General features: G+C 61.4%; 2 protein-coding genes across 4 annotated transcripts; one reads left to right on the top strand and one right to left on the bottom strand.

The window, feature by feature from the left end:
* Positions 1–216: 216 nt before the first annotated feature.
* On the bottom strand, positions 217–9032 carry INPP5J (inositol polyphosphate-5-phosphatase J). Of its 3 annotated transcripts, none has more exons than XM_040612247.1 (13): positions 8052–9028; positions 6967–7077; positions 5611–5682; positions 5340–5448; positions 4626–4742; positions 4380–4555; positions 3662–3773; positions 3155–3264; positions 2620–2809; positions 2249–2386; positions 1773–1865; positions 1425–1529; positions 217–1288 (listed from the first exon to the last, which is right to left on the bottom strand). In XM_040612247.1, exons 1-13 carry the CDS (start codon positions 8840–8842, stop codon positions 668–670), a joined length of 2745 nt encoding a protein of 914 aa, XP_040468181.1. In that variant the 5' UTR covers positions 8843–9028; the 3' UTR covers positions 217–667. The 3 variants fall into 3 exon arrangements, with proteins under 3 accessions (XP_040468181.1, XP_040468188.1, XP_040468194.1); XM_040612260.1 differs by having other exon boundaries at positions 1036–1314; positions 8052–9032; XM_040612254.1 differs by lacking the exon at positions 5611–5682 and having other exon boundaries at positions 8052–9027.
* A 3678-nt stretch (positions 9033–12710) lies between these two features.
* Positions 12711–14657, top strand: SELENOM (selenoprotein M). The gene is given in 6 exon segments (XM_040612269.1): positions 12711–12782; positions 12784–12843; positions 12920–12955; positions 13062–13096; positions 13782–13860; positions 13952–14657. Coding segments are annotated over 6 exon segments (480 nt in total). The 5' UTR covers positions 12711–12725; the 3' UTR covers positions 14165–14657.
* The last annotated feature ends 665 nt before the right edge of the window (positions 14658–15322 follow it).

Here is a 15322-nt window from a genome sequence, read left to right as displayed (position 1 = left end):
CTTCCCTAGGGAGGCCTGGTGTCAGCCCTGGAGTGAGGTGGGGGACAGCAGCCAGGGACAGGCCCAGGACCCTGCCCTGGGAGTCAGTTGCTAGGTGTAGCAGAAGATAAATAAAGGGTGGTCTGAGCATGGTCTGTGTGGTGCTGGCCCTGCTGGCCCCAGTTCATGCTGGACCCCCGCCCCCTGTAGTAAGCACAGTGCAGCTGAGGTGGGCAGGATGGTTTATTCTGTTGCTTGCACTACATCCAAGGCTGAGGCACAGTGGTAGCAGCAGGGAATGAGCAAGCTTCAGTCTCAGGGGTACCATGGGGTGGTCCTGACTATGCCCATCACCATTGCTGCCAGAGCTCTGGCCTGGCCTCCTGTCCCCCCTCAGGTGCAAGGCCAGCACTCCTCCCATAGGCCTGAAGGGTCCTGCACTTTCAGTTTCACAAGGGGGCCCCTGCCCTGTGCTCGGCCAGCCTTGCCCTCCCCTGCGCCCCTCTCAGCCCTACCCGGTCCAGGGCAGCAGCTCAGGCTGGGAGAGGGGAGGCCCCTAGCTGCCAGGCACACAACAGGGGTGAGGAGAGATTGCAATAAATAAGGCAGAGGGGTGTCTCAGCAGAAGAGGGGCAAAGGAAAGCACACAACAAGCACGCTACGGGGAGGTGAGAAGGGGGCCACAGCCTCAACGGCCCATGGTAGAGCTACAGCTGTCCAGCTCCTGGGGGCTGCTCCCCTCCTTTGGGGAGGTGCTGCAGCCTGGAGGGCTGGTGGGGCTCATCCTCTGGCAGGGGTAGCCCTGGTCCACACTCTCCCTTCGCCGACCCATGGCCTGGTCGATCATCTCCAGGCGAAGTGCAGGCAGCAGGCCTAGGTTCCTGGGATCAGCCCTGGCCAGGGGGTTGTCAGCAGAGAAACGCCAGGGGCCACCCTGCTCCCGCACAGTCTGGTAGAAGGAGCTGCTCTCCTGGCTGTCAGCTGCCCGCCCTAGCTCCTTGGCTTTGGCTCCACGGCAGCCCCGCTCCTCCTGGGGCAGGTGGATGGTAGGGACGTCCCCAGGGAGGCCATGGCGGCTCTGGGGTGAGGGGCTGCGGCTTGTACCCCTGTCCCGGCTTGATGGCCGCAGGATGAGGCCCTGGAACTTGGCCAAGCTAGGGCTTCGGCTCCGGTGCCGTTTCATCTTGCCCGGGCTAGGGCTACGGGATTTGGGGGCCAGTAGGACAAGCGTGCTGTCATCTTCCTCTTCTGAGCTGCTGCCTGAGCTGTCCGTGGGGCTGCTGCCCTCCTCTGACCTGGGCAGGGAGATCTGCACCCCTGTATCAGCACTACTGGCTGATCCTCACAGGGGTGAGGGGCACTACAGCAGCTGGCCTCCTCTAGCCAAGCATCCCCATACCCATTCCCCCCTGCCTCCCTCACCCTTGCCTCTTGGCTGTGCTGACCTGGAAAGGCTCAGTTACACCAGCAATGCTGCTGGAGGCGTTGCTGTAGTATCCAAGGATGTACTCGCCCTTCCCCTTGGGCAGCGCTTCCTCTGAGAAGATCACCTGCAGCACAGACTGCTGATGGGTACCAGGGCTGGGCACTAGGGTACCACCTCCCAGCAGAGCACCCCAGGCCCAGCCAAGAGCTGAAATCTCTGACACCAGCACATCAGGCCTGCCCAAGGCTCAGCCCAAAGCAGTAAGGAAGAAGCCTCCTGACCCATCAGGGGCAGCAAAAGGGCCATTGTCCCCCCCCACACTGGGGCATGCATGCCCAGTGAGACAGCAGGGCTGGCCCCAGCTCACCTGTGCACACAGCTGCTTCTCTAGACAACGCTCTCCATCATCACTCCTGGCCCAGACATATGACACATAGTCTTTAGGATGCCGAAAGCCCACCTGTGTGCATGTACATGGGAGAGCACAGCTGAGCAGTGCTGAGCAGGGCTGATGTTCCCCCATCACCCACACCCAGCCTTAGCTATCCTCTCACTCAACCCCCTGTCCTTGCACAGGGAAACCAAGAGCTGCCTCACACCCACCCAGCAGTGCCAGGCTTGGGACCCAGAGAGTAGGGGGAAAAGGGAACTGCTGGATCTGAGCCTCCTGAAACAGGGCCAAGCCCTGCTAACTGCCAGGGCTTCCCAGGGGAAGAGAGAGTGCAGAGCAGAGGTCCGTGCCACGCACTCCTGTCTGCTGGTGAAGGGTAGCTCAGAAAGGGCCCTACAGTGGTGTGTGACACCCCCCACTCCCTCCAGCCCCAGAAGCCCCCAAGCTCCTACCCGATAGAGTCCTATCCAGTCCCAGGAGCTCCGGTGGAAGCCAGCAGCCATCTTGTACCTGACAACTGCTTGCTCAGGCCTGCTCCATTCATCAGCCACATAAATCTCAACTGGGGGCTTGTCTGCCTTGGAAGCAAACTGTCAGAGACATACATGGTGAGCAAGGGCATGCCAAAGAGAGCTGCCCCTGCTGTCCAGGGCACCGGTATAAGGTTAGGCCCTCAGGCGGACACCAACAGCAGCCCCCAGCCACAGTGGCAAGACAGCCAAGCTTGCCAAACAAAAATAAAATAAGCCCTGCACACACTAGCTGGACATCTCACCCTTGTAGCTCCTGTCTTGTGTGCCCATTGGCCCTGGACAGCACTCACCTGCACTGCAAAGATGGCAGCTACTGGCTTGTGGTCACTGACTGTGTACTCCATGTGGCTGCAGTAGCAGAGCTGGCTCACTGACAGGACACCCCGGCTGGGCCGGCGCCCGCCTGCACCAAGCCCAACACCAGGAGGTTTGATCTTCCAGAGGATGCGGTCAGTCCAGGCAGGTTTTCGTTTCTTGGCACTGCAGGGCACAGAGGGGCATCTCTTGCCTGGCAGGGGGCAGTGGGCTCCACCCCAAGCTGCCTCCCCCTGCACTACGGCACGCGCGGGCAGGGGATGCGGCTCATCTTGGCACACAGCTCAGTGTGGCTGCAGGGACAGACCTGCACTAGCACCAGCACAACAGTTGCATCTCAGCCTGCTGTCCCCAGTCCAGCCCAGGCCCATCCCAACACTGCTCCTCCCATCCACCTGCACTGGCATAAGCCCCTGCCCTGCTGGCACCAGCACCCACCCTGGCTCTGAGCCCCACCACTCCCACATCCCTCAGCCATGCCACCCACATGCTTGAACTCTGCTTTCCTACCTGCTGTCATACTTGTTGGTGCCTACATCAAACTTGAAGGTGGGTGGAAAGTTCAGGGGTCCCTCCTGAAAGCCACTGAGGACAGGCCAGGTGCTCTTGGCAATGTTCAACTGCGGGAAAGACAGCAGGTTGGGGAACAGACCAGCCTCCAAGGCTAGAGGCCTCTGCAAGCCTCTGAGGCCCCTCCATCCCCAGCACACAGTCATCCCTGCCCCACTGCTGCCAGCCCCACACTGCTCGCAGGGTTTGTCCATGCCATGCCAGCAGTTAAGTGCATGGACCAAATAACCCCAGCTCTTTCTAGCACAGTAATAAAGGAAGTGTGTGCCCAGCTCTCATGAAGACCATCCTGGGACTGCACTGCCCCTTCCCCACAAAGCCAGGGCCCTTTTTGCCCCATGGGCAGCAAGGGGACATGCCCTGTCCCACAGCTGCATGGGCAGTTTTGGCAAGAGCCAAATGCCATTCAGGGCTTGACCAAGGTTTGGCTTGGCCCAGCCCTCTCACCTGGTCCTTCTCCCAGAGCTGGCTCAGGATGTTGCTGTCAATGGCATACTTCACAAAGCGGATGTCCAGGCTCTCAATGCGGAAGTTGAGGTCTCCAAACCAGAACACGAGGCTGGGGATGAAAGGGAGGGTGACAGGGTAGAAGAGCTAAAGGCTACTGGAGCCAGGCAGCACAGGAGGGGGAAAACCATCCTCAGCCTGTGGATGGCCTCAGCCTACAGCTGAGTGCTCTCAGGAGCACCAGTGCAGGTCAGCATTCAGCCAACAGCCCTGCCAGCTGCCAGCCCTGCCTGAATTCCTCAGGTAGGACCAAGCACCATTAACCCAATGGGCCTGACTTCCCTGGGCAGAAACTGAGGGTGGAAGTTTCCACTGTGAGGTACCTACTGGAGATAGAACTGCACAGCCAAGACACTGGGGCAGACCCAGGCCCTCCACCTCACCAGTCCCAAACCCCAACAGCACCAGTACGGCAGGAGTTGCACCAGGCCTGGGTATGCCCCAGGGGAGACCAAGGAACCCTCTTAACACCTGTTCCACCATGCTGAGTACCCCACTGCATCACAGGACAATTTTGCTGCTCTGCAGGCAAGACCCCATCTCCAAGCTGCACTGGGATTTGGGGGACAGAACCCAGACCCATCTGGAGGGGGTCAAGGACTGAGGCTGGCACTAGAGCCCTGGCCCAGATTGGGGAGGAAAGTGGTGAGGTACGCACTCATGGTCCAGGATGCCGCTGGCCGCATGCCCCTCAAACTGCTGCATATGCAGTATGGTGGCAAAGTCCTCCTTGCGCTGCTCCGCCTTCTCCAGATGTGCTGGCAGGTGGCAGTTCAGGAAGCAGACCATGTGGCCGAAGATGGAGAGACGAATGCTCACCCCACCCTTGTTGCCCTGCACCAAGAGGATCCCATGACTCCTTGGGAAGCCAACCCCTTGCCACCTCCCCCGGGGCCACACTCACCCAGTAGCCTCCCAGCCCTGTCCTTGTGCAGTCTGTCTGGATGTCCTGGAGGAAGGGGAGGTGGTAGTACTTGGCAAATACCAGTAGTATCACACCTTGCATCCGCACCGTGCTGACCTGGAATAGGAGCAGAGGCTGAAGCAAGAACCTGTAGGTATAGGGAGAGCTCCCCCAACCTGCAGGCCACAGGGGCACCACCACCATCCTCTGCACAACACCCACCTTGCAGATGACTAACAGCACATTTAGTTCAGAGATCTATGCACACCCTCTCAAATACTGAGAGCTGGGGTGCTAAGGCTCACCTATAGTCTGGGACAAGTGCCCTAGGGAGCAGAACCTGCCCTGGAACCCGCAAACTACTGCCAAGAGCACAGTCTTGTGACAACCCACATTCACCTCCTCACCCTGGTGCAATGCAGCAAGCAACAAGAAACATCCCCAAAGCACCACAGGGAAAGCCTAAGGTCAGGAAAGGGAGCAGTGTGGCATAAGCTAGACAGCATGCTGATAAGACATACCACTAGCCCTCAGGTCAGCTCCTACACACTGGATGGCTGCAGGCTGCCCCTCAGGCAGTCTGTCCCTGCAGCTGGCTCTCCCACCACACCTCCTCCCTCTGTCCTTGCAGTCCAGCTCTCTCATCCTGCGGGGTCCACCTGCCTGGCAGGCAGGGGGAACACCAGCTGCCCAGTCCCTTTGGGACCTCCTTACCAGGATGAAGTGGAAGGGGCTCAGCACATCCATGAAGAGCTCACTCCACTGATCTGTGAAGAGGGCATCCTTCAGGCGCTTGTTTATCTTTGAGTTCACTTCTTGCAGCCTGGAAGGAAAAGAACAGGTCCCTCAGCCACACCAGGAAGCGTCTGTGTCCCAGCCAGCAAGAGCTCCCTGGGAGAGGTGCCAAAGCACAGTGCTGGGGAGCGGGGCCAGGGCAGAAAGGTTCAAGGGAGGACCCTGGGTTTAGAACACAAACCAGCCATACCTTTGCTTCAGTGATGCTGGGCCATGTGCTAGCAGAAGGCACAAGTAGCCCTGAACCCATGAGGCCTTGGCCCTTTTTAAAGCAGGAGCAGTTGAGCTGCACAGGGGCTGGGCAGCAGTCTAAAGCCTATCTGCAGGTGCAAGAGGGGCTTACAGGACATTTCGGCTGCACTGGTCTCTACAGAGAAGCAAGTCTCACTGGTACTTCAGCACAGGGTGTCCAGATGCATCCTAGCCATCAAGCTCAGAGCAGCAGCAAACAGAAGGTTAATAGTGCTCCTCCCAGCTCAGCCATTAGTGAAGAGAGGGAAGGAGAACATCCACAGAGAATGGCAGAATCAGGAAATTTCTTGCCCAAAAATACCAAGTGTGAAGGGCACAAAAACACAGGTCAGAGGAAGCACACAGCCAGGCAGAGATGCCCTGGAGGTGGGGAGCAGCAGGACACCCTGCCCCAGCAAGTCCCTTGCTGTTGGCTGTACCCCCTACCCCATACATCCAGGCTCAGGTCTGCCTCCACAGCCCCATCCTGCTTGCCCACAAGGCCAAGGGGACCAGGACACTGATCCCAACAAAGCATTGTAGCTCCAGCTTTAGCTTCAGCCTTACACCACTTTCTCCCAGCAGCAAGGAGCACTGGCGAAGTCCCTGGGAGCCTCCTGGAGGCAGATCCAGCTCTCTTACCTCACACCCACAAGCAGAGGCTGCTTCTCACTCCCCATACAAAGGCAGCACGCCCCTGGTCCTTAGCAGGAATACACACACACCACAGCAAGCCTCGAGGGACCAGTCTGCCTTTAGACTCTGGCAGAGCTTGCCTTGCCAGCAACACCAATAAAGCCTTACCGCACCAATGTGGCTCTGCCTTGCCAGCAAGTAAGTATTGCCAGGGGCACAGAGCCAATACAGCTGTGAAAGAACAGCAGATCAGTGCCCTTGAGGCCTGCATACCATGGGCAAAAGCCAAGATGAGGAAAACACTCTCAGGAGACTCTGGCAGGCAAGTTAAATGCTTCTACAGACCTGACCCCAGGACTACCAGGGCTCATGGCAAAAGCAGCACTTGCCAAGCCTGGCTCTGCATGGCATAGCCAGCTACAGGCTCTTCCAGGGTTCAAGGCTATTCAGGATTCAAGGGTTTTGGTCCTTCTTAGCACTCCCATCTTACTAGGAGCCAACTCTTCATTGCCTTTTGTGATGTTTTACTGTTTGCAACGCACACATCGCTCCCTGCCCACCATGTCTCAGGGAGGCTGGGGCTGCAGCTCTTCTATTCCCCACCCCCCAGGGCTATGGGCATCCCCCAAAAAAGGATGTGGTGGGGCAGGGGAGGGGGCCCTGCACCTCACCCACTTACCCAATGGCGATCATGTCTGCATCATTTGTCTCGCCCGTGTTGAGGTGCAGCAAAGATGTTACATCATTCGGGGGCATGGCTGTGCCCACATTCCAGGTGACCACTGTGATGCTTGGGAGGACAAAAGAAGAACAAGCTAACACTGGGGCTCAGAGGGTTCCCTGTCCCCCCCATTCAGCCTCCAGCTGCACAAAGGAAGCTTTCTGCCTGCAACAGAAGCGGCCACAGCTAAAGCTTAGACAGGGCACGTACACCAGGTCCTTAACTTCCATTTGAGGGAGACAGGCCCTTGCCTCGGAATTCTCCCAGGGTCTGCACTCCAGCACATGGCAAGCCCCGCTGTAACCCAAGCCCCAGTGAAGTTCTAGAAACCAGCACAAAGAGCCCTCATTTTCATCACCACCAACTGACACAGGCAGGCTGGCACAGCAGGCAGCCTGCGAGACAAGGTGTCCCCAGAAAACCACTTCCCCTCCCTTCCCCAGGAATCGTGCATCCCTTGGGCTCCTGGGGAAAACAACCCAGACCTCAGCCCCCAGACTCTGCCCTAAAGCACAGCCAGCCTCAAAGGCCACAGACGGCACTGCATGTGACAGCAGCTCTGCAAGCCCCAGCGGCACTGTCCTTCACCAGTGCAAAACCATCATCAGTCACAGCACATTAATGCTGTTATGCAGCATGCACCAGCAGCCCGCGGGCTCTTTCAGCAGCACTAGGACAGGTCTTGGTCACAGAGGGCACGTTTCAACAGCAAGGGCCAGCAGTGCCACATCATTTCCAGAGCTTGATGACAGCGGGGGCAGATGGCACCTGCTTCACATCCCGCACCTCCGCCACACCACTTCGCACAGCGCCCACTGCCCTCAGCACTGCCTGCACAGGCAGCAGGCACCGCTCGCCCTCCCCTCCACCTCGAGCCCCGTTTGTTCCCAGCCCCTCACCCCTGACCTCCTCCAGCTGAGCACCATCCGCAGCAGAAAGGAAGGATGGATGGAGCAACCCCTGCCCACAAGAGGCTTCACAGCAAGGCCAGCCTCAGGCCGGCATTGCTCCCCCCGCTCCCCCGCGCAGCGACAACCGCTCACCGGAACGAGTCGTCCTCCGGGGCTCCCGCCGAGCAGCCGAGGGGCGCGCCGCAGGGCTGGCTGGGGCCCGGCAGGCCGAGCGACCGCCCGAGGTGGGACAGCTCGTCCGGCTCGGGCTTGGGCAGGGCTGCCCAGCCGCCGGCGATGAACTCGCTGGAGACGGCTTTGGGCAGGCCGGCAGCCCGGGGCGAGGAGCCCGCCCAGGCCGAGATGTGGTCGCTAGACTCGGCCTTGGGGAGCATCTCCCTCCGCTCGGCGGGCGGCGGCTTCCCGGGGCCGGGGTGCTCCGGGGCGCGGAGCTCGGGGAAGGCGGGCCGGCTGGGCGCCGGGCCGGAGGCTGCCGGGGACGGCGCGCCAGAGCGGGCCGAGGGGGCTCCCGGGCTGGGGGGCAGCAGGGCTGGCAGCGGGAAGGCGAGGGGCCCACCGTGCGCCTCAGGCTGGGCCCGGCCCACCTCCAGCGGCAGGGGCTGGGCCGCCCGGCCCGGGACCCGGTCCTCGGGCCCACCGCGCTGAGCGCCCCCGGACCGCGGGCAGCCGAAGGGGAAGGGATCGCAGCCGGCGTCCGGCCGGGAGCTCCTGCGGGCTGCAGGGACGCTGCTGCCGCCGCCAAGGAAAAGCGGCGCCGCCGGAGCCCCGCCGTCGGGCGAGGGCCGGACCGACCCCCGGGGGCCGAAGGGCACCGGCCGCACAGGGGGGGAGGTAGCGGGCGCGGGGCTCCGCGGGGGGCCGGGCCGGGGCCCCGAGGCAGCGGCTGAGCCCTGGTCTGCGCTGCCGCGCCGGGCCGGCTCCATAGGCAGGAGGCCCAAAGGCGCAGCCGCGGCGCCAGCCCGGCCCCGCCCGCACTCACCTTGCGCCGCGCCCCGGCCCGGCCCCGCCCCGCCCTGTCCGGCCACGCCCCCCACGCCCCCGCCACCTGCGCCGCACCTTAAAGGCGCAGGAGCGGCGAGTGCGATGGCGCCGCCTCGCACGCGCGCACCTGCCGCCGCCCCGCCTTGCGCACGTGACGGCCTGTGCCCCGCCTCCTCCTCGCCCCCCCCCCCCCCCCCCCCCCTCCCCGCGCCGGCGCCGGGACTGGAGCGTGCGGCGACACCGGGCGCTGGGGGGAGGGGAGGGGAGGGGAGGGGAGGGGAGGGGAGGGGAGGGGAGGGGAGGGGAGGGGAGGCCCCTGCGCGTGCACGACGGCCCTTGCAAGTGCGTATCTGCCCTTTTGCGTGCACGTCTAGCCGTGCATGTGCATACCTACCCTTGCCACGTGCACACCTGGCCTTTCATGTGTGCATCTTCACTTCTGCGTGCACGCCTGCTCTCCTGCGTGTGTGCATAGGTGTGGTTTTGTGTGCGCGACTGTGTCCACTCCAGTGTGACTGTTGTGTCATCGTGCACATGTGCACTGTTGTGGGTGTGTTTGTAGTTGTCAGTGCACATGCACACTCGGGGCAGCTGCGTCAGGTGCTGCCTGTGCAGCTGCAGGTGTACCTGTGCACAGTGCTGCACCTGTGTGCAGCGGTGCTGGCTGCTCACGTGCAGCTGTTTGTGCAGGCAGGTGTGACAGTGTGCAGGGGTGTGCTTTGGGTGCATACACACCTGTGTGTGCCTGAAGGAGAGGGGGGACCTGATGACACAGGGCATGGCGAGGACGAGGGTCCCAGACCCCTCCTACACCTCAGCCTCTGCCAGCAGGACTGGCCCTGAGGAGCTGCCAAGCCCAGGGAAGGACGGAGCACGATGGCAAGTGGATCTTGGCAGAAGAGCACCAGGTCCCTGGGCCCTGATGGGATGGTGTCACTGTCCACTCAGTGGACTCGTGATGGTTCATTAACTATGATCTCGAAGTGCAAAAATCAAGGCGACCACGCCAAGGGGTTATGCTTCAATTAAACAGCACAATTTTATTGTTTGCCTGTAAAGCGGCGTGCAATAGGTAGAAAGACAGAAAGTGAATAAAAGGTAAAGTAAAAAGAAAAGGAAAGAGGATTATAGCTACCACCACGGGTCCAAGGCATCCCTATGGTCCCAGGTCCAGGCAGCATCCCGCTGGTCCTTCCAACTGTTGTGATCCTTGGTGGGGAAGATCTCCAAAGTTCAGTTTCTAAGAAGGCATCTTTTTATGCCAAGCAACACACCTTGCTCCTCCTCTGGTCCATGGACTTCCACCAGTCTCCGCCCTCTCGAGCCAGGTTATCTTGCCCCAGAGGCGGGTGGCTTCAGACCAGGAGGCGTGCTCTTGTAGTATTCTCAATAACCTGTCATTAATCGTGGCAACTGGGAGAGGACTGGAGGAGAGCAAATGTCACTCCTCTCTTCAGGAAGGGCTCAAGGGAGCAGCTGGGGAACTAGAGGCGGGTCACCCTCACTCCCTGCCTGGGAAGGGGATGGAGCAGCCAGCCCTGGGAACCATTGTCAGGCACACGGACAACATGAAACTGATCGTGAGGAGTCAGCACAGCTTCACTGAGGGGAAGTCCTGCTTGGCCAACCTGGCCACCTTCTGTGATGAAGCGAGTGGCCTGGCAGATGAAGGGAGAGCAGTGGCCGTTGTCTACCTGGACTTCAGGAAGGCCTTTGACACCGCTTCCCATCAGATCCACCTAGACAAGTTGCTGATGTATGGGCTGGATGAGCAAATGTTGAGGTGATCTGAAAACTGCCTGAATGGCTGGATCCAGAGGGTGGTGGTCAGTGTCATAAGGTCTAGTCGGAGGCCAGTAACTAGTGGTGTACACCAGGGGTCAGTACTGGGTCCAGTCCTGTTTAACATCGCCATTACTGACGTGGATGATGGGACAGAGTGCACCCTCAGCAAGTTTGCAGATGACACCCGACTGGGAGGAGCAGTTGATATACCAGGAGGTTGTGCATCCATCCAGAGGGACCCAGACAGGCTGGAGAAATGGACTGGCAGGAACCTTATGAAGTTCAACCAGGCAAAGTGCAAAGTCCTTCCCCTGGGGAGGAACAAACCCTGGCACCAGGACGTGCTGGGGGCTGCCTGGCTGGAAAGCAGCTCTGCAGAAAAGGCCCTGGGGATCCTGGTGGACACCATTCAGTGTGTTCATGGGTCACAGAAGGTGAATGATGTCCTTGGCTGTGACAGCAGTGTTGTCAGCAGGTCAAGGTAGGTCAAGGAGGCACCAATGAGGCTACCCCTGGAGTCCTGTGTCCAGTGCTGGGCTCCCAAGAGCAAGTCCAAGAGGCATGGGCCTACTGGAGGGAGTCCAATAAAAGGCCACAAAGGTGATGGACTTTTCCCATGAGGAAAGTAGGAGAACTGGGACTCTCCAGCCTGGAGCAGAGGAAGCTCAGGGTGGGGACCTCATAAATCTACATGAACACCTGCAGGGAGGGTGCAGAGAGGACAGACCCTGGCTCTTGTCATTGGTGCCCAGTGGCAGGACCAGAGGCCATAGGTACAGACTCGAACACAGGAGGTTCCCTCTGCACGTCAGGAAACACTTTTTCCCTGTGAAGGTGACAAAGCCCTGGCACAGGTTGCCCAGGGAGGTTGTGGAGTCTCATACCTTGGGGATACTCAGCACCTGACTGGACACGGACCTGGGCAACCAGCCACAGCATGGACCAGCTGGGCCCCAGAGCTACCCCAGCCTCAGCCAGGCTGACATCCTGTGGTTCTCTAACCAGTGGCATGTGCAAGTGTGCAGGTGTTTTGCATGTATTGGGGGGGTGTGTGCAGGGGTGCACACAATTTTGTGCACACATAGCCGTGTGCGCATTCAGTTGCATGTGCATGCTGTCAGGGTGCACAGCATGTGCGTGTGCATGCTGGGCAGATGTGTAGAGCTTTGTGTGTGCACGCACACTGTTGCATGTGACTGCGTGTGCTGGTGTATGTGTGTTTCTGTGTGCTGCTGTGTATGCTGATGTACCTGGGCGCAGGCATGCTGTGAGCAGTTGTGTGGGGGTAGCTGTGTACATGCATTTGCACTGTGTATAGCTGTGTGTACGTAGAGCTCTGTGCATGCAGTTGTACATGCAGAAGAGTGCATGAGTGTGCACAGCTGTGTGTGTGCAGCTGCGTGCCATTGTGTGCATGCACAACAGACAGCTGTACATGCATGCACTGTCCTGAACGTCACCGTGTTTGCAGTGTCTGCCTATGCTCATGTTTGCATTCTGTGCAAGGGTGGGGGGTGGGGGGGGCGTGTTTGCAGTTCGCGGAGGGGGCTGCAGCCTGTGTGTGCATTCACAGTCTGCGATGCGCATGTTTGCAGTGCAGTGCGCACGTGTGCCCACGAGTGTGTGTTTGCAGTGTGCATGCGCATGTCTGTGGTGCGGGTGGGTTTGCGGCATTCACGGCACGCGTGTGTGCAGCATGTGTGTGCGCTATGTGCACTCGTGGCACGTGTGTGCGGTGTCAGTGTGCGTGCCATGGTGCGCGCAGGGCGTGTGTGCGCACGGGGCGTTTGTGATGCGCTCACGGTGCCTGTGCGGCCGGTGCATGCCCATGGCGCGTGAGACGCGGCGCACGCGTGCCGCAGGGGGCGCGCGTGTACGCGGCGCGTGTGCCTGGGCGTGCGGTCGCGCTGCGCCTGCGCGGGTGCGCACATCTCGTGGGTGCGCAGCGTGCTCGCGCTCGACTGCGGCCGCCCGCCGTGCGCGCGCCCGCGGGGGCGGGGCGGGGGTCCCCGCGCGCGAGGCCCGTGACGTGGCGGCGCGATGCTGCGGGCGCTGGCGCTGGCGCTGCTGGCGGCGGCGCTGGCGGCGGGGGGCGGCCCGGGACCCCCCCCGGCTCCGCGGGGCCGAGCTGCGGGACCTGGCGCGGGGCAAGGTGGAGGTGAGCACAGGGCGGGCGGCGGGGGCTGCGCGCGCGGCGGGACGGCGCCGGACTGACGGGGTGTCTCCTCCCGCAGACCTGCGGCGGGTGACGGCTGAACCGCCTGCGAGAGGTAGGTGCTGGGGGCCGGGGCCGGGCCGGGGGCGGCGGCGGCGGCGGCGGCGGGGGCCGCCCCGCCGCTGAGCCGGGACGGGCCGCGCCGCCCGCTGTGCCCGCAGGTGAAGGCCTTCGTCACCCAGGACATCCCCCTCTAGTACCCGCCAGCAGCCCGCGGCAGCCCCCTCGGTGCGCATCCCGGGGTGGGCGGGATAGGACGGGACAGGGTGGGGGGCAGGGCGGGACGGGCTGGGGGACAGGGCAGGACGGGTCGGGACACGAGATACGGGGGGACGGCGGGACGGGCTGGGGGACAGGGCAGGACGGGACGGGACACGAGATAGGATGGGACGGGCTGAGGGACGGCGGGACGGGCTGGGGGACAGGGCAGGATGGGACGGGACATGAGATAGGACGGGACGGGCTGGGGGACAGTGTGGGACGGGCTGGGGAACAGGGCAGGATGGGACGGGACACGAGATAGGATGGGATGGGCTGGGGGATGGCGGGACAGGCTGGGGGACAGGGCAGGACGGGATGGGACACGAGATAGGACAGGATGGGCTGGGGGACAGGGTGGGGCAGGCGAGGATGGGGACAGAGGATGCAATAGGATGGGACTGGGCGGGATGGGGCGGAGGACAGGATGGGATGCAGTGAAGGGCAGGGTGAAACAGGATGAGGGATGGAAGGGGATTGGATGAGGCATGGAGGACAGGGTGGTTGGGATGTGATGGAGGATGAGATGGGATGGGAGGGAATGGGATGTGACAGAGGACAGAATGAGATGGGGGACTGCATAGGCCTGCCCGGTACTGTCTGCTCCTTAATGCACCACCCAGCCATAACCTGGAGATGAAGCACTTGCCTGGTGCTGACCCCGAGCTTGTGCTCCTCAGTCACCGATACAAGGAACTGGAGGTGAATGGGCAACATGGCACACACTGCCACAGCAGGGTCTGGGTGGCTTGTGGCCCACAGGCACCAGGCTGCAATCCCTGTCTGTGTGCAGAGAATCCCCCTGAGCGACATGACCCGGGAGGAGATCAACCAGCTGGTGCAGGAGCTGGGCTTCTACCGCAAGGAGACACCTGATGCCCCCGTGCCTGAGGAGTTCCAGTTTGCCCCTGCCAGGCCTCTGCCCACACTGCCACCCCCCCAACCTTCTGCTGTTGACAGCAAGACTTCACCCGAACGTGACATGGGAGAACACCCAGACCTCTAGCAAGGGGTGCTGTGCCCAGGAGAGGGTCCCGCAGCCATTCCTCAGCATACGGAGACAAGGGCATTACAGCACCAGGGCACAGCGCTATGGACTGGTGAAGGTGCCCCTGCAGTTGCTTGGTGCTGTGTAGCCTCTGCCCCAAGGATGCCCTGAGCAGCTCCAGCCTTGAGCAGGGGCTTCCTGGGCATTGCAGACATCCTGGGGGTCCCGTGTGCCTGTTTTTGTCCTCCCTCCCCTGCAGCCCAGCATCCCTGGCTGGTCGGGGGAAGCAGTATTCTCTGTGCTCCCTCACCATGCCCCAAGGTTTAGCTGTTTCCTGGCGCTGGGCAGCGGTATCCTACCTGTGTGGACAGGATGAAACCCTCAGCAGAAAGCCACAGGTGCTGAGGGTAGATGTGCTGAGTCCTGGAGGTGGGAGAGCTGCCCCCAGGGGGCCTTTACATCCCAGCAGGGTCATCTCGTATTGAGCCTCCATTAAAGCCCTTGAGTACAACTGGCTGCACTGTGTTCTTTGCAGGGAGTCCTTGGTGGGGTCCATTCCACACTGCTCTGTACTGGGAGGAGCTAGGTGCTCCAATGCTGCTTGCAGAGGCAAGAGCAGATGGCACGGTGACAGCCGCCACTGGTGAGCCAATAAACCATCCCACAGACCATCCGTGCTATTGCTGTGCCACCCCCCTCCCTGGTGTGATGGCTGGGCCACCACCTAGTGGGTTAGCCTGGGATGAGCCACTCTTGCAGGGCATGGGAACTGGTGCAAGCCCACAAGGGGGTCCTGCAGCAGCGAGGCCAAGCCCAGTGGCTGCACTGGCCCAGTGAGGACATCCAGTCCTCGGCTGGGGAAGGGAGCAGGGTGCAGCTGCACCGTCTGCAGACCTGGCTCTGTGCAGCCTTGGTGGCAGCATGGGGTCTTCTTGTGCCAGGACTGAGGGTTGCAAACCAACAGCCCTTGGTCAGGGTGGGATGCTGATAGTGCTCCTTGGCTCTGGGCATCCTTCCTGAGCAGGAGAAACAGCATGTGCCTTGCATCCTCCCAGGCTGGGTGAGCAGCAGGCCTGCAGGCAGAGGGGTCCAGGAGCGGGCAGGGCTGCCAGCACTCCCCCAGGCACCGTGGTGCACACTGCACTGGTGGCACAAAGTAGCAACGTGGCTGGGGAA

Source organism: Falco naumanni, chromosome 1 (genome assembly GCF_017639655.2).
Source record: "Falco naumanni isolate bFalNau1 chromosome 1, bFalNau1.pat, whole genome shotgun sequence".
NCBI classification, from domain to species: Eukaryota; Metazoa; Chordata; class Aves; order Falconiformes; family Falconidae; genus Falco; species Falco naumanni.
Note: the sequence above shows the minus strand (reverse complement) of the source record. Positions and strands in the feature narration are given on the sequence as shown.